Source organism: Entelurus aequoreus, linkage group LG16, assembly GCF_033978785.1.
Source record: "Entelurus aequoreus isolate RoL-2023_Sb linkage group LG16, RoL_Eaeq_v1.1, whole genome shotgun sequence".
Taxonomy (NCBI): Eukaryota; Metazoa; Chordata; class Actinopteri; order Syngnathiformes; family Syngnathidae; genus Entelurus; species Entelurus aequoreus.
In genome coordinates, this window is record NC_084746.1 from 45,144,265 (window position 1) to 45,168,849 (window position 24,585).

A 24,585-nucleotide genomic window follows, 5' to 3' on the forward strand; every position below is an offset into this window, starting at 1 on the left:
ACAGCCATCGCCTTTGATTAAAACAGTTCAAAGAAAAGATCGTAAAACAGTTCACAGAATAGGTCGCCTTGATGGGAGTCAGGCCCTGCTTCCTCTCCGCTTTGTAGTTTTTGGGTCACGACAATATCTTTCTGTTGATTACAATACATGAAAAAAACAACACCTTCATGTTGCTTCCCATCCTACACAGTGGAGTTTTACAAGCCTTCTTCTTGGTAGGTTCAAAGACAGCTTTTGTCTTCTCGCCGGGAACTCATTTCAACACAAAGTTTTGTGATAACTTAGATACAATTATTCTGACAGCATCTTACTGCGGGGGTCGTTCTCCAAGGATGCAGACGGAAAACTCTGGACGATATGATTTATTTTTCATGAATCGTACAACATACAAAAAAAACAGGAAATAAACAAAAGAGAAGCACGGGGAGCTAAGGTCAAACTTAGCACAGGAATCAAAAGAATCAACAAGCATAGAAACGAGAAGCAAGGTAAACATCCAACGTGACTGTTGCATAAAGCAAACAAGGAAACCAGACCGAGTGTGGCACACAACGTGAATAAGTAGCTCTCTGATTAGTGCCCGGCAGCAGGTGAGCATGCCAAGCACTAATCAGAGGCAGGTGAGACTACCCGTGGTAACCAAAACACTAACCCAGGGGTGCTAAAAAACAGAACTTAGGTAGTGGAACTAGTAGAACAAAACTAAACATGATCCGGGCAACGGATCATGACAAGAGGAGTGATGTTCATATGTTGTTAATATTCAGTGTTTTATGGTTAATAGTTAATATATATAAATCCCACTTTCTTTATTTTAATGTACAATTTGGGTCTCTTTCAGTAAAAAAAACTGTAAAATTCCAATCCGTTTTTTTGAGGTGGTCTATCATAATGTTTTTAGAACTCTATCGGACATTGTGACTTTTGGTATTAGTGTTCCTGAAAAAAAGGGACCCAAACACATACACTGTACAGCAGATTTTTACAGCTACATGTGTATTTATCATTTATATACACATACACCTTGGCCCCCCTGACACATTTTTTTCTCTAAATGTTGCCCCCCCTTAGTCAAAATATTAGCCCACCTCTGGTTTAGAAAATAGTGAGGGATTGTTGACAGTCATTGATTGATTGATTGAAACTTTTATTAGTAGATTGCACAGTACAGTATGTATTCCGTACAATTGACCACTAAATGGTAACACCCCAATAAGTTTTTCAACTTGTTTAAGTCTGGGTCCACGTGAATGTAGTATGTAGTCCAAGGAGGGCAGACCAAGGCACTCATTTTGGATCATCAGCACAGGTGTGGATCAGAAGTGATCATACAGAGCTGATGTCAAACAACAGCAAACATACTAAATCCGAAAATATTTCCTTCTCTAGTCGAGGTAATAAGCTAGAACACCGGAATTACTTGACAAAAACCTCTGAAGACTCATTTTCAATGTTTTTATTTTTCTAGGAATGAACAGAACACGTAGAAAGTCACTCCACTCTACCAGCTGTTCAAATATAGAAATAAAAAGGAACTAAAAAAATAAAGTTTCTGTTAAATGTCAGAGGCGATTTGTTCTAGAAAGTCTATTTGCGTCAGACCTTTCTCTCAAACCCAGACATCCCCTGACATTCAAGATGGAGTCCAGCACGCCATCAGTCCAGTCTGTGTTAGGAGAGGATAGCGGGAACCCAGGTGACCCCGTATAGGTCGTCCTGGCTGGCGGAGTGCTTCCTGGCGGCTCGCCGCGCGTCCTTGAAGCTGTCGTCACACAGTCTGGAAATAGCCTGGAAGGCGGGGAACGCAATTTCACTTACCAGGTCTTCCTGCTCACCTCAAGACCACCACTGCTGTTAGATTTCAAAACATGGAGACTTTCTTGGGCTGTTGACAATGTACTCAGAGAACTTGTAAACGTGTCCACATGCTGCTTGGTGAGGTAGTGATGACATATGCAATGCTTCAACAGGACACTAGAGCAGTGGGCCGAGGCCATAACATATTTGCTACAGGACCGCACAGAAATACAAAATAATTTACTGACGACCGTATTTTCTGACTTAACAGTTGCCTGTCCCACTAGAACACACCAGTAAGCGTCTTCATAGATGTACAAACCCAAAACCAGTCAAGTTGGCACCTTGTGTAATTAGTAAATAAAAACAGAATACAATGATTTGCAAATCCTTTTCACCTTATATTCAATTGAATAGACTGCAAAGACAAGATATTTAATGTTCGAACTGAGAAACGTAATTTTTTTTTTGCAAATATTCGTTAACTTAGAATTTAATGGCACCAACATATTGGCAAAAAAATTGGCACAGGGGCATTTTTACCACTGCGTTACATGGCCTTTCCTTTTAACAACACTCAGTAAACTTTTGGGAACTGAGGAGACCAATTTTTAAAGCTTTTCAGGTGGAATTCTTTCCCATTTTTGCTTGGTACAGCTTAAGTTGTTCAACAGTCTCCGTTGTGGTATTTTACGCTTCATAATGCGCCACACATTTTCAATGGAAGACAGGTCTGGACTACAGGCAGGCCAGTCTAGTACCCGCACTCTTTTACTATAAAGCCACACTGTTGTAACACGTGGCTTGGCATTGTCTTGCTGAAATAAGCAGGGGCGTCCATGATAACGTTGTTTGGATGGCAACATAAGTTTCTCCAAAACCTGTGTGTACCTTTCAGCATTAATGGTGCCTTCACAGATGTGTAAGTTACCCATGCCTTGGGCACTAATACACCCTCATACCATTACAGATGTTGGTTTTTGAACTTTGCGCCTATAACAATCCGGATGGTTCTTTTCCTCTTTGTTCCGGAGGACACGACGTCCAAAAACAATTTGAAATGTGGACTCGTCAGACCACAGAACACTTTTCCACTTTGCATCAGTCCATCTTAGATGAGCCCGGGCCCAGCGAAGCCGACAGCGTTTCTGGGTGTTGTTGATAAACGGTTTTCGCCTTGCATAGGAGAGTTTTAACTTGCACTTACAGATGTAGCGACAAACTGTAGTTACTGACAGTGGGTTTCTGAAGTGTTCCTGAGCCTGTGTAGTGATATCCTTTACACACTTACGTCGCTTTTTGATGCAGTACCGCCTATGGGATCGAAGGTCCGTAATATCATCGCTTACGTGCAGTGATTTCTCCAGATTTCCTGAACCTTTTGATGATATTACGGACCGTAGATGGTGAAATCCCTAAATTCCTTGCAATAGCTTGTTGAGAAATGTTGTTCTTAAATTGTTTGACAATTTGCTGACGCATTTGTTCACAAAGTGGTGACCCTCGCCCCATCCTTGTTTATGAATGACTGAGCATTTCCCTGGAAGCTGCTTTTATACCCAATCATGGCACCCACCTGTTCCCAATTAGCCGGTTCACCTGTGGGATGTTCCTAATAAGTGTTTGACGAGCATTCCTCAACTTTGTCAGTCTTTTTTGCCACTTTTTTTAAACATGTTGCAGGCATCAAATTCAAAATAAGCTAATATTTGCAAAAAAAAACAAAGTTTTCCAGTTCGAACGTTAAGTATCTTGTCTTTGCAGTCTATTCAGTTGAATATAAGTTGAAAAAGATTTACAAATCATTGTGTTCTGTTTTTTTTACGATTTACACAACGTGCCAACTTCACTGGTTTTGGGTTTTGTAGTGATAATATTTAGTGATGTACTTTTTTTTAAAGCGAACGTTGTGATGCATTTTTTAAATTAATGCTTAAAATGGTCAAAATATGTAATTATGTTATTATTGTTGTTATTATTGTGTATGTTACCACATTACACATATAATTACATAATTTATATAAAACCTTAATGGACGTGTTTGGATGTTTTTTTTAAAGGCCTTTATAGGCAGAATAGAGCGTCTCCCTGAAGGCTCCATTGTAAGCGGAATTTTAATCGCATTCATTTAATATTAAGATTGCATTTTTTTTAAATGCATCCGTCTTTCATAATGATTGTGAACGACAGGCAAGTGATGTTCCCCTTGTGTTATTGCTGTTGTGTGCATGTCATGAGCATGTAATTGTTGTGTTATTATAATACTGTATGCAAATATGCCTCAATGTTGTTGGTTGATTCACCGTGGTCTGTCTCACCTCCAGTTTGCCAGCCTTGTCGCGGCTGAGTGGCTCCAGGGGGATGCTGAGGTCGTTGGCCTCTGAGAGGGAGCGTAGGTCAAAATAATACTTGACATAAACGCTCGAGGGCACGTTGATGTTGAACTGCAGAAGCTCCAAGAAGTGACGCTCCAGCTCATTCCTGGTGGGGGGAAGAAGGTGGCGAGCGCGTCAAGCGTGGCTTCAGTGATGAAAACGTGGCGTGTCACGTACATGTCCTCCACCGCCATGTCTTTGAGGATCTGACAGTAGTCCACGTTCCACACGGCCTGGTCATCCCACACCTTGGAAGCCAGCAGGACGGCACCCAGCACCATCCTCTTCCACGTGCCGGGACTCATGGAGATGTCTGCGTACGTCAGCAGCCTCTCCAGGTACACCTACACAGGACACACAATCTTATTAACAATCACCTGTTTTTTTTCTTCTTTGTACATACAGAGGAGTTTCCTCACCTGTCATTACCTTACCCTCATTCTTGGTAAGTTTGAAGCTCTACCATGAACTTCTTTTTTACACTTACATGCCAGTTCTGCTCAACATGAGCAGGGCCGGCCCGTGGCATAGGCCGTATAGGCAAATGCTAAGGGCGCCGTCCATCAGGGGGCGCCACGCCAGTGCCACAAATGTTGGAGGAAAAAAAATAAAAAATAAAAAAAGTTGGTACTATTATTTCTAAATACATAAAATAATCCCACGTTAATTAAAATGCAAAGTAAAGCCTATTTAATAGAAATATTATTTGTTACAACAGTGCGCCCCCTCCCTTCCCGTATCATGACTCTTTTTGGACGTCACCACATAAAAAAAATCAACACAAGATGTCAAAACGGCCAAAACTGTCAGGTGCCCAGGGGAGAAAAGAAGAGGAGGAGAAACGAGAAAAAGACAGAGGTAGCAGGTAGGTAACGTTAGCCTACATGAAATTATTTGTCTGTTACAGAATGTGATAGTAACCTGTCTTTTTAGCATTAAGCTAATGTTACATGATTCGGCAATTGCTAATCAATAAATAGCTAGTTCTGTTTTAACGTCGGGTTAATATTGTGGAGGGGGCTAAATTGTTATGGAAAATAATAATGTAACGTTAGGTAATTACAGTACTCCCTGGTGTACAGTAATTTGTAAGTCATTCTAGTTAATGCAATATTAAAAAGCACAAATAGAGAACTCTGTAGGATCCCTTTTTTTGTAATATAGTTGTTAAAGTCATACTGGTTTGATATCTTGTTTTGTGCAGTGCCTTATTTATATTGTATTTTTAATTTATTTTATGCAACTTGTTGGCACGTTTTATTTTGTGTTTATGTATGTAAAAAACATTGTATTTCATATATTCATTTTTTATTTTTTGTATTCATTTATTTATCCATATTTTTTTTATCTTGTTAACTATTCTGATTGTTAATTTGCTTTCTTTAAGTAAAAAAAAAGGTCAAAGACAAAGCTATTCGGTTTCTTGTGAGTATATACACTTCACTGCCGATGTGGGGGGGCGCCACCTAAAATCTTGCCTAGGGCGCCAGATTGGTTAGGAACATGAGCTAATTAGAGGTCTTATTTTTGCGTTCGGGTCGCATGTCTACGATGGTTGTGTACTCAGGAAGCGGAAGAAGCAGTGTGCAGGTAAGGTGAAGTTAAAGTACCACTGATAGTCACACACACACTAGATGTGGTGAAAATTATCCTCTGCATTTGACCCATCCCCATGTTCACCCCCTGGGAGGTGAGGGGAGCAGTGAGCAGTAGCAGTGGCCGCGCTCGGGAATAATTTTTGGTGATTTAACCCCCAATTCCAACCCTTGATGCTGAGTGCCAAGCAGGCAGGCTTTTATAGTCTTTGGTATGACTCGGCCGGGGTTTGAACTCACGACCTTCCAGTCTCAGGGCGGACGCGCTTACCACAAGGCCACTGAGCAAGATCTTTTACTTCCACTGGCAAGGCAAAAAGACAAAAACAAACACCATGGCGCTAGGAGGCGCACGGGATGCCCAAGGCAAAGCTAAACGTAGATTGACGAATATTAAAAATTATAATAGCACAAAGCTAGCAAGAATGTAAACATTCGCCTGTGGCGAGCATTGATCCCGCAAGGACTGGCGAGGTCAGACCGGAATAAGAAGCCTTCTTATTAGTAATTGGCAGCATAGTTGCTAATCATAGGCAGGTGGTGAAAACCAGGGTGAAGTCACTGCAGGACAAAAACACACCAAACAGGAAGTGGGAACAGAAAATAAGAGCGTTAACCCGGAAATAAGAACTACCGTATTTTTCGGACTATAAGTCGCAGTTTTTTTCATAGTTTGGCCGGGGGTGCGACTTATACTCAGGAGCGACTTATGTGTGAAATTATTAACACATTAGCGTAAAATATCAAATAATATTATTTAGCTCATTCACGTAAGAGACTAGACGTATAAGATTTCATGGGATTTAGCGATTAGGAGTGACAGATTGTTTGGTAAACGTATAGCATGTTCTATATGTTATAGTTATTTGAATGACTCTTACCATAATATGTTACGTTAACATACCAGGCACGTTCTCAGTTGGTTATTTATGCGTCATATAACGTACACTTATTCAGCCTGTTGTTCACTATTCTATATTTATTTCAAATTGCCTTTCAAATGTCTATTCTTGGTGTTGGCTTTTATCAAATACATTTCCCCCAAAAATGCGACTTATACTCCAGTGCGACTTATATATGTTTTTTTCCTTCTTTATTATGCATTTTCGGCCGGTGCGACTTATACTCCGGAGCGACTTATACTCCGAAAAATACGGTAAACATAGGAAAAATATTGTCAAAATCCGTTGCTCGGATCATGTTTTGTTTAGTTAAAGACTCCCTTAGTTCTGTTTCAGCACTCCTGGGTTTGTGTTTTCCTGGTTGCCATGGGTGCTGATTGTTTTCACCTGCCTCTGATTAGAGTTCGGGACGCTCACCTGCTCCCGGGCACTAATCAGAGAGCTATTTATTCCTGCTTTTCGCCACACTCAGTCTGGCTGTCTTGTTTGCGCCATGCAACAAGTTACCTGTTTATACCGTTTGATTCCTGAGCTAAGCTTCGCCATTTGTTTGCTTGTTTTCCATGCTATGCTTTCCTGTTAGCTTTTCCGTAGTTACCCGTGCTATCGGCACGCTCTCCTGCATTTTTGGATTTTGCCTGATTTATGAAAAATAAATCATTGTCCTATCTGCACGCTGCCTCCGGAGTTCCGTCTGCATCTTGGGGAAACATGCGACCCCGCCGTATAAGAACTAGAACAAGACTTGACAGGTCTTGACTGGACCCTCGTGGATTAGTTTAGGTTTTCATCATTTTTTGAAGTGCACAATTCCGATCGTGACCATAGATGTCATCATACCAGCGAGACGATGGCGCACTCGGACGCCAGTTGAGCAGCACAGAAGAGCGTACGCACAAAGCGGTATGTCTGCCTCTGGTCTGGGTCACGCCGGTCGTAGTCCGCCATCACTTGGGATCTCTGTAGGAGGGAGCAGTAGGATGGAGGACTAAGGGAAGCGTTGTGTATCTACTGTAGGAAGAAACGTGGACATCTCACTGAGATAGGATGGAGCTTCTCATCAAAAATGTCGAGTGGTGTTCCATCTTTGTCCCTGAAGGCAGACGCCCAAACTCACTATTTATGCACGATAAACATACAATACACGAGCTGCCTCACCTGTTTTTTATGTGGTAGTAAATGGCCAGCGCCACGCTGTAAAAAGACACGCGTGTGTTCAAATGAATCCTGTTTACTGTAAAAAGTTGTATTGATGTACAAAACCCTAAACCAGTGAAGTTGGCACGTTGTGTAAATGGTAAATACAAACAGAATACAATGATTTGCAAATCCTTTTCAACCTATATCCAATTGAATAGACTGCAAAGACAAGATACTTAACGTTCGAACTGAGAAACTTTATTTTTTGCAATTACTAGCTCATTGGGAATGTGATGCCTGTAACATGTTTCCAAAAAAGCTGGCACAAGTGGCAAAAAAGACTGTGAAAGTTGAGGAATGCTCATCAAACCCTTATTTGGAACATCCCACAGATGAACAGGCTAATTGGGAACAGGTGGGTGCCATGATTGGGTATAAAAGCAGCTTCCATGAAAGGCTCAGTCATTCACAAACAAGGATGGGGCGAGGGTCACCACTTTGTCAACAAATGCTTAAGCAAATTGTCGAACAGTTTAAGAACAACATTTCTCAACAAGCTGTTGCAAGGAATTTAGGGATTTCACCATCTACGGGCCATAATATCAACAGGTTCAGAGAATCTGGAGAAATCCCTGCATTTAAGCAGAAAAGGACAAAAACCAACATGACCTTCGATCATGTTGCATCAAAAACCGACATTAGTGTGTAAAGGATACACATGGGCTCAGGAACACTTCAGAAAACCACTGTCAGTAACTACAGTTCGTCATTACATCTGTAAGTGCAAGTTAAAACTCTACTATGTAAAGCGAAAGCCATTTATCAACAACACCCAGAAACGCCGCCGCCATCTAAGATGGACTGATGCAAAATGTAAAAGTGTTCTGTGGTCTGACGAGTCCACATTTGAAACTGTTTTTGGAAACTGTGGACGTCGTGTCCTCCGGACCAAAGAGGAAAAGAACCATCCGGATTTTTATAGGCGCAAAGTTGAAAAGCCAGCATCTGTGATGGTATGGGGGTGTATTAGTGCCCAAGGCGTGGGTAACTTACACATCTGTGAAGGCACCATGAATGCTTAAAAGGTAAATACAGGTTTTGGAGCAACATATGTTGCCATCCAAGCAACATCTTTTTCATGGACGCCCCTGCTTATTTCAGCAAGACAATGCCAAGCCACATTCTGCACGTGTTACAACAGCGTGGCTTCGTAGTAAAATAGTGCGGGTACTGCCTGTAGTCCAGACCTGTCTACCATTGAAAATGTGTGGTGCATAATGAAGCCTAAAATACCACAACGGAGACCCCCGGACTGTTGAACAACTTAAGCTGTACATCAAGCAAAAATGGGAAAGAATTCCACCTGAAAACCTTCAAAAATTGGTCTCCTCAGTTCCCAAACGTTCACTGAGTGTTGTTAAAAAGGAAAGGCCATGTAACACAGTGGTAAAAAATGCCCCGATGCCAACTTTTTTGCAATGTGTCGCTGCCATTAAATTCTAAGTTTGTGATTATTTGCAAAAAAAAATTACGTTTCTCAGTTCGAACATTAAATATCTTGTCTTTGCAGTCCATTCAATTGACTATAAATTGAAAAGGATTTGCAAATCGTTGTATTCTGTTTTTATTTACGAATTACACAACGTGCCAACTTGACTGGTTTTGGGTTTTGTACTCTGGTACCATTTGATGGTGTATTTCAGGTGTGGCCTACTGACGGTGTTGTCATCAAGAAAGATGGTGGAGCAGGAACTGTACTTGCACCTGGTGATCGGACCGTACTAACACACACACACACACACACACACACACACACACACATTAGAGTGCCAGTGACAGCTGTCAATCAGCTTGTGATGATGAGGATACTCACATATCGTATAAAGTGTATCCTTTGTTTTTCTGTCACTGCAAATACAAACAGTTTGGTCACAAAATTGGCTTTTTACAGCAGTAAAATGGAAAATGTGAATAACTCTGGACTCAAACAGGACGCAGTGAGGTCATTTGGACACAAGAGGGAGACAAAACCTTTCTACCAAGAATGAGGGGGAAAACTACTGGTAAGTCTAAAATGTGATTACTCCTCCGAGCAAGATAAATGTATTTATATGATGCTTCCATCATCAGATTTATGAGGCTGCATTTGACCTTGACTGTTGACCTAAACAACAGATTAGCATCGATAGCCAATATGAAAAGTGATTGTTGAATTTGACGTGAAACAATAGAAACACCTCACCATCGTTGAGAGACTTGCTTAGGAACATGGTGCTGGTCTGTGGATGATCTGCAGGACTGACCAACGTGTCCAAGTCTGTCAGGACATTAAAGATTTGGACAAAAGGTATAAAGCGGTGTTTCACACATTAACATTTGCTTCTCAAAATATGGGACATTTGCAAAAATTGACGAGGGGTGTCCCGATTCAATATTGATATCAGTCCAATATCAGCAAAACATAAGTATGGAATGATATCGGCTTGCATCTAAAATGTCCGATAGAATTGCTTCTGTGTGTTTACTTGGACAGCCAGTTAACATTGGAATGTCCTCCTATAAGCACGCAAGGTTGGTCTTTTCTTGTTTTTAGTCAAGTCTTAAAGGCCTACTGAAATGAATTTTTTTTATTTAAACGGGGATAGCAGATCTATTCTATGTGTCATACTTGATCATTTCGCGATATTGCCATATTTTTGCTGAAAGGATTTAGTATAGAACAACGACGATAAAGATTGCAACTTTTGGTATCTGATAAAAAAAAGGCTTGCACCTACCGGAAGTAGCGTGACGTAGGCAGTTGAACATATACGCAAAGTTCCCTATTGTTTACAATGATGGCCGCATGAAGTGAGAGAGATTCGGACCGAGAAAGCGACAATTTCCCCATTAATTTGAGCGAGGATGAAAGATTTGTGGATGAGTAAAGTGCAAGTGAAGGACTAGTGGGGAGTTGAAGCTATTCAGATAGGGAAGATGCTGTGAGAGCCGGGGGTGACCTGATATTCAGCTGGGAATGACTACAACAGTAAATAAACACAAGACATATATATACTCTATTAGCCACAACACAACCAGGCTTATATTTAATATGCCACAAATTAATCCTGCATAAAAACACCTGCGTGTTTGTTATGCTAGCTCCTAGCTCCTCTGCTAGCTCCTAGCTCCATAGAACACGCCAATACCATTCAAACACCTGATCAACACACACAATCACTCAGCCCAAAAGACCGTTTACCTAACCCAAGGTTCATAAAGCTTATATATTTTTAAAAAGTTACGTACGTGACGCGCACATACGGTCAAGTTATCGAATGTTTAGCAGCCAAGGCTGCATACTCACGGTACCTGATATTCAGCTGGGAATGACTACAACAGTAAATAAACACAAGACATATATATACTCTATTAGCCACAACACAACCAGGCTTATATTTAATATGCCACAAATTAATCCTGCATAAAAACACCTGCGTGTTTGTTATGCTAGCTCCTAGCTCCTCTGCTAGCTCCTAGCTCCATAGAACACGCCAATACCATTCAAACACCTGATCAACACACACAATCACTCAGCCCAAAAGACCGTTTACCTAACCCAAGGTTCATAAAGCTTATATATTTTTAAAAAGTTACGTACGTGACGCGCACATACGGTCAAGTTATCGAATGTTTAGCAGCCAAGGCTGCATACTCACGGTACCTGATATTCAGCTGGGAATGACTACAACAGTAAATAAACACAAGACATATATATACTCTATTAGCCACAACACAACCAGGCTTATATTTAATATGCCACAAATTAATCCTGCATAATAACACCTGCGTGTTTGTTATGCTAGCTCCTAGCTCCTCTGCTAGCTCCTAGCTCCATAGAACACGCCAATACAATTCAAACACCCGATCAACACACACAATCACTCAGCCCAAAAGACCGTTCACCTAACCCAAGGTTCATAAAGCTTATATATTTTTAAAAAGTACCGTACGTGACGCGCACGTACGGTACGGTACGTGTTATGCTAGCTCCTAGCTCCTCTGCTAGCTCCTAGCTCCATAGAACACGCCAATACAATTCAAACACATGATCAACACACACAATCACTCAGCCCAAAAGACCGTTCACCTAACCCAAGGTTCATAAAGCTTATATATTTTAAAAAAGTTACGTACATACGCAAAAAAAAGCCAAAGCTGCATACTCACAGTAGCACGTCTGCGTCTTTGTCATCCAAATCAAAGTAATCCTGGTAAGAGTCTGTGTTGTCCCAGTTCTCTACAGGCGTCTGTGTATCCAAATCAAAAGTCCTCCTGTTTAGAGTCTCTGTTATCCGAGTTCTTCCATCTTGACTGCATCTTTCGGGAATGTAAACAAAGAAGCGCCGGCTGTGTACTGTTGTGGCTGACTACGTTCGAAAAATACGTCCATTTCGCACCGACAACTTTCTTCTTTGCTTGCTCGGCTTCCTTCTCCATAATGCAATGAACATGATTGAAACAGATTCACGAACACAGATGTCCAGAATACTGTGGAATTATGAAATGAAAACAGAGCTTTTTCGTAACGGCTTCAATGTGGAAGGCATACCCGTGTTCGTCGGGCTACGTCACACGCATACGTCATCCTCAGAGGCGTTTCGAACCGGAAGTTTAGCGGCAAATTTAAAATGTCACTTTATAAGTTAACCCGGCCGTATTGGCATGTGTTATAATGTTAAGATTTCATCATTGATATATAAACTATCAGACTGCGTGGTCGGTAGTAGTGGGTTTCAGTAGGCCTTTAAACATAGTAAGCCGTGGATCACGAGGAGCGAGCAGCTACACAACAGCTAAGCCCACAATAGCACACCAGACGAACGTAATAGGGATGTAATGATTGGAGGTAATAATGATAACCCCAGTAAAGCTTCCGACGGTTTGTAATAATTCTCCAAAAAAAAACGTGATTGATAAACTCACGGGCCGACTGGCACCACCACCTTAAATGCTAACATGAAAACAAGAGACATTGACGTCTTTCCCCAATAGGAAACAATACCCCAATCAGAACTGATATAGACACATTGCTGTCTGAGCAACTAAGTTATTCAATCGTGCACATTGAACCTTCAAATGTGCTGTCTTATCGTGAGTGATCGAGGATTACGAAACAGAGGTGTTTTTACGGTGTGTTCAAGGGCCGCTAAACAAAGTCCGATGAAACAACGGCCACCCGAAATAATAATAATTCATTTTATTGGTCACAGACTTTTCATTTAAATACATATTAAAGTGCTACAGTACAAACCAATATTTTAAACAATAAACCAGGGGTCACCAACCTTTTTGAAACCAAGAGCTACTTCTTGGGTAGTGATTAATGCGAAGGGCTACCAGTTTAATACACACTTAAATAAATTGCCAGAAATAGCCAATTTCCTCTATTTACCTTTAACTCTATGTTATTATTAAAAATTAATGATATTTACACTTAATTGAATGATTTAAAAGAGGAGAAAACACGAAAAAAATGACAATTACACTTTGAAACATAGTTTATCTTCAATTTCGACTCTTTAAAATTCAAAATTCAACCGAAAAAAAGAAGAGAAAAACTAGCTAATTCGAATCTTTTTGAAAAAATTAAAAAAATAATTTATGGAACATCATTAGTAATTTTTCCTGATTAAGATTAATTTTAGAATTTTGATGACATGTTTTAAATAGGTTAAAATCCAATATGCACTTTGTTAGAATATATAACAAATTGGACTAAGCTATATTTCTAACAAAGACAAATCATTATTTCTTCTAGATTTTCCAGAACAATAATTTAAAAAAAAAAATTCAAAAGACTTTGAAATAAGATTTAAATTTGATTCTACAGATTTTCTAGATGTGCCAGAATAATTTTTTTGAATTTTAATCATAAGTTTGAAGAAATATTTCACAAATATTCTTCGTCGAAAAAACAGAAGCTAAAATGAAAAATCTAATTAAAACGTATTGATTATTCTTTACAATAAAAAATAAATAAATACTTGAACATTGATTTAAATTGTCAGGAAAGAAGAGGAAGGAATTTAAAAGGTAAAAAGGTATATGTGTTTAAAAATCATAAAATCATTTTTAAGGTTGTATTTTTTCTCTAAAATTGTCTTTCTGAAAGTTATAAGAAGCAAATTAAAAAAATTAATGAATTTATTTAAACAAGTGAAGACCAAGTCTTTAAAATATTTTCTTGGATTTTCAAATTCTATTTGAGTTTTGTCTCTCTTAGAATTAAAAATGTCGGGCAAAGCGAGACCAGCTTGCTAGTAAATAAATAACATTTAAAAATAGAGGCAGCTCACTGGTAAGTGCTGCTATTTGAGCTATTTTTAGAACAGGCCAGCGGGCGACTCATCTGGTCCTAACGGGCTACCTGGTGCCCGCGGGCACCGCGTTGGTGACCCCTGCAATAAATGTTTAGCCATTAAAACAGATATAACACCAAACTAAAACAGTATCAGTGAAGCATAAGAAACACAAACCATGCAAAATGGTGTTTTTGTCTAACAGGGTCTATATTACATATTTACACTGCAAAAAGTCAGTGTTCAAAAACAAGGAAAAAAAAGTACAAAAATTAGGGGTATTTTATTTGAACTAACCAAAATTATCTGCCAATAGAACAAGAAAATTTGGCTTGTCAAGACTTTCCAAAACAAGTCAAATTAGCTAACCTCAATGAACCTAAAAATACCTTAAAATAAGTATATTCTCACTAATAACAACTATACTACTATATGAGTATGTATTTTCTGTTGTGTTTTTTTTTGATTGATTGATTGAAACTTTTATTAGTAGATTGCACAGTACAGTACATATTCCGTACAATTGACCACTAAATGGTAACACCCGAATACGTTCTTCAACTTGTTTAAGTCGGGGTCAACGTTAATCAATTCATGGTTTCATTGAAAATAAAAACAGCAAAGTCCATTTGCCTGTCATCTGTTTTAATGAGACACAATTGTGTCAAAGTCATGATTTTTTTTTTATGCTTTGAAATAAGAAACTATTACTTTGAAAAAGTAGTTTTATACTTGCGAGTGTTAATGACACAGCCTTGCAACACCGGATATTCTAGTTTCAAGCATGTTTTACTCAATATAGGTCATAAAATCTCAGCAACAAGCTGTAATATCTTACTGAGATCATTTAGGACCAAAACACTTAAAACAAGTAAAACACTCTAACATAAAATCTGCTTAGTGAGAAGAATTATCTTATCAGACAGAAAATAAGCAAATATCTCCCTTATTTGATATATTTAATCTTACCTACATTTCAGTTTTTGCAGTGTAGTAATAATAATTTGGTCAACAAATTTCAGTTTGCGTAAAAGTACTTTTTTAACACATTCTACGATATCGCAATATTAAAACTGTGATAGTTATCATATTGTTACATCCCTAATACGTGACAGGTCTACTTAATTGAACAATATTGCATTTTAAAACAGCCAAATATAAACAAGTGTCAAATAGATATAGGTCCTTATTTCTTACGTCTTCAAGGGAGAAGTGTGTTAAAAAGTATCCAGTAACAAACGTGTCACCCCACTTTCTGCATCATGAGCTTAAATTAATAAATCATTGTGGCCACTAGGTGTCACCAAAAACATACAAAATATCACTCCACTTGTTGCAAGGGGCCCTATTATGTAAAATAAACTTTTCTTACCTTTTGGTACATGTTTTTATGTATTTGGGAACCCTTAAAAGTTCCCAAAACGTGAAATCAAATCATGAGGGCATTGCGGCGATATTTATAAAATAATATTGCCTTCTCCAAAACATGCACAAAACGAGCCGTTTTGAATTTGAGACTTTTGTGACGTATTTTGCCTTGGTTACATCAAAGGATATCTCCACGAATGGTAGCAGGTTTACCCAAAGAGCTTTGTGCGAGTCTGCCATTTTATCCCGTTTTAGTTCAAAGTTGTAGTCCATAAGTGTTACAATCGGAGGCGCTAAATAACTGCAACATGGCTGACGGGGAGAAGACGCAGTCCAAGTGGGCTTGGCCTGGAGGAGGGCTTTGGCCCGTAAATAAGGCCCACAAAACGGCGCATCCTGAAGAGCAATCAGAGAGCGGCTTGAAGATGGTCTGTAAAACAAAACTTATGTAAAATTTGGACCAAAGAACGACCATTACATGTTATGTAGACCAGTGTTTTTCAACCACACTAGAAAAAGTCAGTGTTCAAAAACAAGAAAAAAATAAAAATAAAATGAGGGGTATTTTATTTGAACTAAGCAAAATTATCTGCCAATAGAACAAGAACATTTGGCTTGTCAAGACTTTCCAAAACAAGTCAAATTAGCTAACTTCAATGAACCCAAAAATACCTTAAAATAAGTATTTCCTCACTAATAACAAGTGCACTTTTCTTGGTAGAAAAAAAAGAGACCTTTTTGCTCAATATGTTGAAAAATATTCTTAAATTAAGTAAATGCTAGTGCCATTATCTTGACATAATGATATGCGCTCGGCATTACATTTCTTGAAACTTATACTAAAAACGAATTTATTGTTCTTAATGGAAAGGCAACAAGGCAACCGCTTGTTACTCTCGGGGTCTCCTAGCCGCTCAGGCAAATCATATGGTCTAAAAATGCATTTTTCCATTGATAACATGACATCATCGTGCCAAGCGCGTGCTCTTTCAGTCAATTAGTGTGCATATATACAGCCCGGCCCCCGGCCAAAATATTTTTAATTGTAATTTTGAGGAATTTATCTGAATGTGCATGAACTATTTCTGTTCAAAATTGTTTGAAATGTCACCTGTTAAATGTTTAAATATTAACTGTCAGTTTACTGTACTGTGCCAACTGTACTACTATATGAGTACTTATTTTCTATTGTTTCATTGAAAATAAAACAGCAAAGTCCTTTTGGCTGTCATGTGTTTTAATTATGAGACACAATTGTGTTAAAATCATGATTTTTTTGTTCATGCTTGAAATAAGAAAATATTACTTTAACAAAGTAGTTTTATACTTGTGAGTGTTGATGACACAGCTTTGCGACAGTTGATATTCTAGTTTCAAGCATGTTTTACTCAATATAGGTCATCAAATCTCAGCAACAAGCTGTAATATCTTACTGAGATCATTTAGGACCAAAACACTTAAAACAAGTCAAACACTCTAACATAAAATCAGCTTAGTGAGAAGAATTATCTTATCAGACGGAAAATAAGCAAATATCTCCCTTATTTGAGATATTTAATCTTACTTAGATTTCAGTTTTTGCAGTGCACTGTAGGGAAATTATGCAACTTCACCTAATTGGTCCAAAAAATATTTTTTGCAAATCAATAATTAGAATAATGTGCCGTTGTCTAGTGCCTGTGCTGTGTAGAGCTTGGCAGGGTAACCATGTAAAACTCCATATCGGTAGGTGGCAGCAGGTAGTTCATTGCTTTGTAGAAGTCGGAACGCGTCGAGGATGGTTTGTCAGAATCCCGAAATGCAGAGCACAGCGGGAGACAGTGTGCAGGTAAAAAGGTATGTAACGCTTAAACCAAAAATGAACAAAAGGCAAGTCCCGCTAGGAAAAGGCATTGAAGCATAGGGCTGGCTATGCAAAACCAACGTAAAACTGAACTGGCTATAAAGTAAACAAAAACAGAATGCTGGACGACAGCAAAAACTTACAGCGTGTGGAGCACAGACGGCGTCCGCAAAGTACATCCGTACATGACACGACAATCAACAATGTTCCCACAAAGAAGGATAGCGTGCGCACAACTTAAATAGTCTTGATTGCGAAAACAAAGCAGGTGCGGGCAATAGCGCTCAAAGGAAGGCGTGAAGCTGCTACAGGAGAACGCCAACAAAACTGGAAGGGTCACCAAAACAACAGCGCAAGACAGAAACTAAAGCATTACACACATATATGCTGCAGCTGTCACATATACTGTAATATTGTACATGGTAATTGTTATATATTGTATATATGATATAGACATAATATAATATAATGTATCAGTATATATAATATACTGTACATATATTATGTAAATATTACGTATATATGTTTTATTTTATATTGCTATATTTAGTCTATTTATACCTGCATTGTCCTTTCCATCCTTACACTTTCCATCATTGTAACTGAGCTACTATGTGGAACAATTTCCCTTGTGGATCATTAAAGTTTGTCTAAGTCTAAGGAAACAACAACAAACTCAAACTAATTTAATTTTTTAACCTTTTCTGCTGGTGGTGTGCCTCCGAATATAATTTTATGAAAAAAATGTGTCTTGGCTCAAAAAAGGTTGAAAAACACTGATGTAGACCACAAGGAAGAGTTGGAAATGTAGAAAAAATAGATCATAATATGACCCCTTTGAAGACAGCATAAATCCATTCCAGCTTTTCTGCAACATTCCACTTAACAGAACTATAAAAGTGTATGATTTGTGTTAATATCGTATCTGATCAATATCGCAATGACAAAGAATGTCAAAAGCATAAAAAATATGTATTGAGATACAAATTAACTTTCTTATTTTGCTTCTTTTCGTGTTTATTGCTTGCTTTGGATTGCACCCGCTGCTCGTTGAGAAGAGCAAAATGTGCTTTTCATGTCCAAAAGTAAAATAAAGCAACACGGATCCCTCCTGCTACGTCTTCTTATTCTCTGGCAGAGCAGGTGTGTATGAGCTGTAGGGATGATACTCGAAACCGGTTTTCCCGGTTGTTTGATAAGAAAAGAACCGAGTCCTCGGACTCGAATCCCTTTTTGAGAACCGGTACCCGTTATCGAGACCACTATAGTAAAGGAAAAGAGTTGATTCTTTATTCGAATCCCGTCCCGACCAGAAATGCTCCGTGGGACATCACAATAAATGACGTCACGTAGCTCAGTCATTAGGCGCAGATAGCGAAAGCAGGAAAACAATGGACGGGAAAAAGTGCTCCAAGGTGTAATAAAGTTCAAAACAAAAGCTATAATCCATCGAATAACTTTACTGAGAGATTTTAGCAGGGTAAAACACATGACGAACACTTTTACGACCAACCGGAAACATAGCAACCAGGCTAGCAACGCACCTCCTTTACGGCAGCTGTCGCAACGTTCTTAAAACAACCGCAGCACATACATATATATACAACATATCTCCCTTTTTTAACTTTTGTTTTTCTTTCCTTGTAAACAAAACAAAATCACACTGTAGATGTGTTGTCTGTCTAATTATAAATAATGCAGACGAGGCGTGTTGGCTGAGTTCTTGACGTTTACTTTCACAGCGTGGCAACATGCAACACTTTTCGGGGCTACCTCGCATGCTCGTAACTCCCGTTGCATGCTGGGTAGTGTAGTTGTTATATTCTCTAGCTCATCACATTTTTCCCCCATAAAGAAATAATGTTAACTCAATAAAGTGTATTTCTTTTTTTAGCTTTAACTTTTCATTTATTAGCATTGTAACCACATTTGCAAAGAACTTTTCTCTTCATAGAATGTTCTTTCAATAAAGAAATAAAGTGCAAAAATGTCAAAGCATCATAACAAACAGTTATGTCAAATAGCAGCAGAAGTGCACTTTTTGGAGAGCTGTATTATTTTCAGTTTTGTGCCCAAGGGACTGATTTTATTTAACACTATATTATTATTTATACACCTATAGTGATCACAGAGACAGCTTGTTTTTGTGTTACTGTATATATTTGTTTCTCTGAAAAATCCCACTTAATATACTTTGGGTAACAACAGTCAATATTTATTTATTTTATTTTATTTTTTTAGGTGGGTAACAGTCAATATTTATTTATTTATTAGATTATTTTTTTTATATATATAATAAAAGTGAGCTTTTGTTAAACCAAATATTGTGTGTTTTTTTCCATATACAACAACCTATCTGGAATCGATAAGAGAATCGATAAGGAATCGGTTCGATAAGAGGATTCGATAATAGGCTCGAACTCGATCATTTCTTATCAAACATCATCCCTAATGAGCTGTGTTAAAAAAAAAAAACAGCGATAAGATACCGCCTACTGTTCAGAGTTGGAACCACAAGCTACACTAATAATGTGGGTGTAGCGCCATATTTGTTTGGGACGACCCGCAGGAGTACATCAGTGTGTGGTAAACATTACAAAAAGGCCTTTTCTGGACGAGGATGTTACATGTTTGTTTGACAGCTTTACACTTTGCAGCCTTTGCTTCCTCCAGTAAACTTTAAAGAAGACTGCTGGAGGCTGAAAGAGGAGATGCTTGTCAATAATTCAACAACAAGACAACACCTCCTGACACAAAAAAGTCAACTATTGCCCCCCCCCTCCTCTGAACAAATGTTTATTTCAGTTTGAAGCATGTCACAGCGTCACATGACGACACACACCAGCAGCTTTGTCAAAGTCACATGACCCCCATGTCACACTAAAAATGTTTGCGGTTTTTTTAGTTATTGGTGTCAAATATTGAGACAAGATCAATTTCAAACCTTTGATTTCATACATACATTAAGTCTCCATACTGTTAAATAAGCATAGTAGTACATGTCCCATAGTACATGAGTACATAGTACATGATACATAGTGCATGTTACATAGTGCATGTTGCATAGTACATGGTACATAGTACATGGTACATAGTACATGGTACATAGTACATGTTACATAGTGCATGTTGCATAGTACATGGTACATAGTACATGAGTACATAGTACATGATACATAGTGCATGTTACATAGTGCATGTTACATAGTGCATGTTGCATAGTACATGGTACATAGTACATGTTGCATAGTACATGGTACATAGTGCATGTTACATAGTGCATGTTGCATAGTACATGGTACATAGTGCATGTTACATAGTGCATGTTGCATAGTACATGGTACATAGTACATGTTGCATAGTACATGTTGCATAGTACATGGTACATAGTACATGTTGCATAGTACATGATACATAGTGCATGTTACATAGTACATGGTACATAGTGCATCTTGCATAGTACATGTTACATAGTGCATGATACATAGTGCATGTTGCATAGTGCATGTTGCATAGTGCATGTTACATAGTGCATGATACATAGTGCATGTTGCATAGTACATGTTACATAGTGCATGATACATAGTGCATGTTGCATAGTGCATGTTGCATAGTGCATGTTACATAGTGCATGATACATAGTGCATGATACATAGTACATGTTACATAGTGCATGTTGCATAGTACATGTTACATAGTACATGATACATAGTGCATGTTACATAGTACATGTTACATAGTGCATGATACATAGTGCATGTTGCATAGTGCATGTTACATAGTGCATGTTGCATAGTGCATGTTGCATAGTGCATGTTGCATAGTACATGTTACATAGTGCATGTTGCATAGTACATGTTACATAGTACATGATACATAGTGCATGTTACATAGTACATGTTACATAGTGCATGTTAGAGTGCAGTCACCAAGCTTACCATCCATGTTCTCTCTGTCACTGATGTGTTGCAGGCTGCTCTCAGTCTCCTCCAGGCTTGGTTCCACTTCCACTCGGTGCTCCTCCAGTCTAGAGTGGAGCTGTGGAGTGGAAGGAAGACAGCAAGAGGCGATGCTGCCCATGACCAGGAAGCAGGCTGAGGGCTGTCTTCTTGCAGTAAGTTGAGACTCCACTCCAGGTCACACGACCGGATGATCGGTGGATCACCGGAGCCAGCCAGGTATGTCCTCCTTCTCCTTCTCATCCTCCTCTTTCTTCTCCACCTCCTTCTCCCCTCCTTCTTCTCCTCCTTCTCCTGCTCCTGCTCCTCCTCCCCTCTACTTCTCCTCCTCTTCCTTCTCCTTCTTTTTCTCCTCCTCTGTCTTCTCCTTCTTCTTTTCCTCCTCTACCTCCTGCTCATCCTCCTCCTTCTCCTCCTTCCCCTCCTTCTCGTTCTTCTTCTCCTCCTCCTTCTGCTCTTCCTCTACCCCCTCCTTCTCTTCCTCCTTTTGATCCTCCTCACCCTCCTTCTCCTCCTCTACCTTCTCCTTCTTTCTCTCCTCCAATTTCTTCTCCTTCTTTTCCTCATCCTCCTCCTTCTCCTCCCCCTCCTTCTCGTTCTTCTTCTCCTCCTCCTCCTGCTCTTCCTCTTCCCCCTCCTTCTCTTCCTTCTTCTGGTACTCCTCCTCCCCCTCCTTCTCCTCTTCTCCCTTCTTCTCTTTCTCCTCCAATTTCTCCTCCTCCTTTTTTTTCTCCTCCCCCTCCTTCTACCCCTCCTTCTCGTTGTTGTTCTCCTCCTCCTCTTCCCCCTCCTTCTCGTTGTTGTTCTCCTCCTCCTCTTCCCCCTCCTTCTCTTCCTCCTTCTGATCATCCTTCTCCTCCCCCTCCTTCTACCCCTCCTTCTCATTCTTGTTCTCCTCCTCCTCCTCTTCCCCTTCCTTCTCTTACTCCTTTTGATCATCCTCCTCCCCCTTCTTCTCCTCCTCTCCCTTCTCCTTCTTTTTCTCCTCCAATTTCCTCTCCTTCTTTTCCTCTTCCTCCTCCTCCTCCTCCTCCCCCTCCTTCTCATTCTTCTTCCCCTTCTCCTCTTCCTTCTCCTTCTTTTTCTCCTCCAATTTCTTGTCATTCTTCTTTTCTTCCTCCTCCTCCTTCTCCGCCCCCTCCTTCTCCCCCTCCTTCTCGTTCTTGTTCTCCTCCTCTTCCCCCTCCTTCTCTTCCTCCTTCTGACCCTCCGCCTACCTCTCCTTCTCATCCTCTCCCTTCTCCTTCTTGTTCTCTTCTCCTCCCCCTCTTTCTTGTTGTTCTTCTCCTCCTCCTCTCCCTTCTCCTTCTTTTTCTCCTCCAATTTCTTCTCCTTCTTCTTTTCCTCCTCCTCCTACTTCTCCTCCCCCTCCTTCTCCCCTTCCTTCTTGTTCTTGTCCTACTCTTTTTGCTCCTCTTCTCCCCCCTCCTTCTCTTCCTCCTTCTGATCCTACTTCTCCTCCTCTTCCTTCTTCTTCTTTTTCTCCTCCAATTTATTCTCCTTCTTCTTTTCCTCCTCCTCCTGCTACTCCTCCTCCTCTTCCCCCTACCCCCCCTTCTCCCTTTCCTTCTCGTTCTTCTCCTTCTCCTCCTTCTCTTCCTCCTCCTCTTCCTTCTCCTCCCCCTCCTTCTCATTCTTCTTCTCCTCCTCCTCTCCCTTCTCCTTCTTTTTCTCCTCCAATTTCTTCTTCTTCTTCTTTTCCTCCTCCTCCCCCTCCTTCTCCCCCTACTTCTTGTTCTTGTCCTCCTCCTTTTCCCCCTCCTTCTCTTCCTTCTTGTTCTTCTCCTCCTCCCCTTCCCCCTCCTTCTTCTCCTTCTTCTTTTCCTCCTCCCCCTCCTTCTTGTTCTTGTCCTCCTCTTTTCCCCCCTCCTTCTCTTCCTTCTTGTACTTCTCCTCCTCCTCTTCCCCCTCCTTCTTCTTTTCCTCCTCCTCCTCCTTCACCCCCTCCTTCTCCTCCTTCTCCTCCTTCTATGTCTCCTCCTTCTCCTCCTTCTCTCCCTCCTCCTTCTTATTCTCCATGTCCTCCTCTTTCTTCACCTTCTCTTCATCCTCCTTCTTGTCCCCCTCTTTCTCCTTCTCCTCTTCCTCCTTTTTCCTCCTCTTCTTCTTTCTCCCCCTCCTCCTTCTTATCCGCAGCAGCAGCCATGGATGCTGGCAGTCCTGAGAGGACAGCAAAAAAGCATCAACTATCCCCATCAGATCAGCCTGTCAGCATCCTCCTGGTCCCTGACTGGGATTCTGTCATGAAGTTGACCAACTTGTTGAAGGTAATAACTTGGTAGTTTATGTTCTGTGTTTTATAACAACAAACAATATGTTTATTGATCAGTGAGCAAAAAGTGTCTTGTAGTGATGAAACAGTGAGATTGTTGAAAGGAAACAATTAGCTTTTCTCAACGCGTGGTTAAATTACAAGAGAAATGGCGACATCTAGTGGTGAGTTGGTGACAGTGCTTGTCATAAAATAACTGAGTATGACGTCGTTTCCTTTTTCATATTCGAAGCACTAGTTTTTCCACGAAGTGCTCATTTTACTCATAAGTATGTATAAGTGCAGGTACATTTTGAATATAGTATTAAGCACAGATCACTGCTTCAAATAACGTTTTTTTTTTTTAAACTTCCTCATTTTTAACCACATCATTTCCCAACAGTCATATGACGACATGACACAATTCATAACTTCCTGCTATATTTCAAAGTAAAGCAAAAATAGAAAAACGAAGTTTGTTTTACAGCTTAATGTCATTTCAAATGTAAAGATGACAATTAGTACAGTTTACTGCAGGGGTCACCAACGCGGTGCCCGCGGGCAACAGGTAGCCCGTAAGGACCAGATGAGTAGCCCGCTGGCCTGTTCTAAAAATAGCTCAAATAGCAGCACTTACCAGTGAGCTGCCTCTATTTTTTAAATGTTATTTATTTACTAGCAAGCTGGTCTCGCTTTGCCTGACATTTTTAATTCTAAGAGAGACAAAACTCAAATAGAATTTGAAAATCCAAGAAAATATTTTAAAGACTTGGTCTTCACTTGTTTAAATAAATTCATTAATTGTTTTACTTTGCTTCTTATAACTTTCAGAAAGACAATTTTAGAGAAAAAATACAACCTTATGATTTTTAAACACATATACCTTTTTACCTTTTAAATTCCTTCCTCTTTTTTCCTGACAATTTAAATCAATGTTCAAGTAAATTAATTTTTTTATTGTAAAGAATAATAAATACATTTTAATTTAATTCTTCATTTTAGCTTCTGTTTTTT

The 24,585-nt window shown here is 39.5% G+C and overlaps 1 protein-coding gene across 2 annotated transcripts; it reads right to left on the reverse strand.

The window, feature by feature from the left end:
• Positions 1 to 1,620: 1,620 nt before the first annotated feature.
• LOC133631073 (cyclin-Y-like) lies at positions 1,621 to 21,555 on the reverse strand. Of its 2 annotated transcripts, XM_062023101.1 has the most exons (10): positions 21,300 to 21,555; positions 10,052 to 10,126; positions 9,683 to 9,717; positions 9,493 to 9,590; positions 7,828 to 7,863; positions 7,708 to 7,762; positions 7,510 to 7,629; positions 4,350 to 4,516; positions 4,116 to 4,278; positions 1,621 to 1,788 (listed from the first exon to the last, which is right to left on the reverse strand). In XM_062023101.1, the coding sequence occupies exons 1-10, from the start codon at positions 21,439 to 21,441 to the stop codon at positions 1,672 to 1,674; spliced, it is 1,008 nt and encodes a 335-aa protein (XP_061879085.1). In that variant the 5' UTR covers positions 21,442 to 21,555; the 3' UTR covers positions 1,621 to 1,671. The 2 variants fall into 2 exon arrangements, with proteins under 2 accessions (XP_061879085.1, XP_061879086.1); XM_062023102.1 differs by lacking the exon at positions 9,683 to 9,717 and having other exon boundaries at positions 9,493 to 9,576; positions 9,997 to 10,126.
• Between the last annotated feature and the right edge of the window lie 3,030 nt (positions 21,556 to 24,585).

Bases quoted from the DNA above. Each gene is read 5' to 3' on its own strand.
- LOC133631073 (XM_062023102.1), bottom strand. From the start codon at position 21,441: ATGGGCAGCATCGCCTCTTGCTGTCTTCCTTCCACTCCACAGCTCCAC. The intron at 10,127-21,299 runs GTAAGCTTGGTG...ATGTCCTGACAG, and splicing joins TGACAGAGAGAACATGGATG to ACTTGGACACGTTGGTCAGT. The intron at 1,789-4,115 runs GTGAGACAGACC...CCCGCCTTCCAG, and splicing joins ACAAGGCTGGCAAACTGGAG to GCTATTTCCAGACTGTGTGA.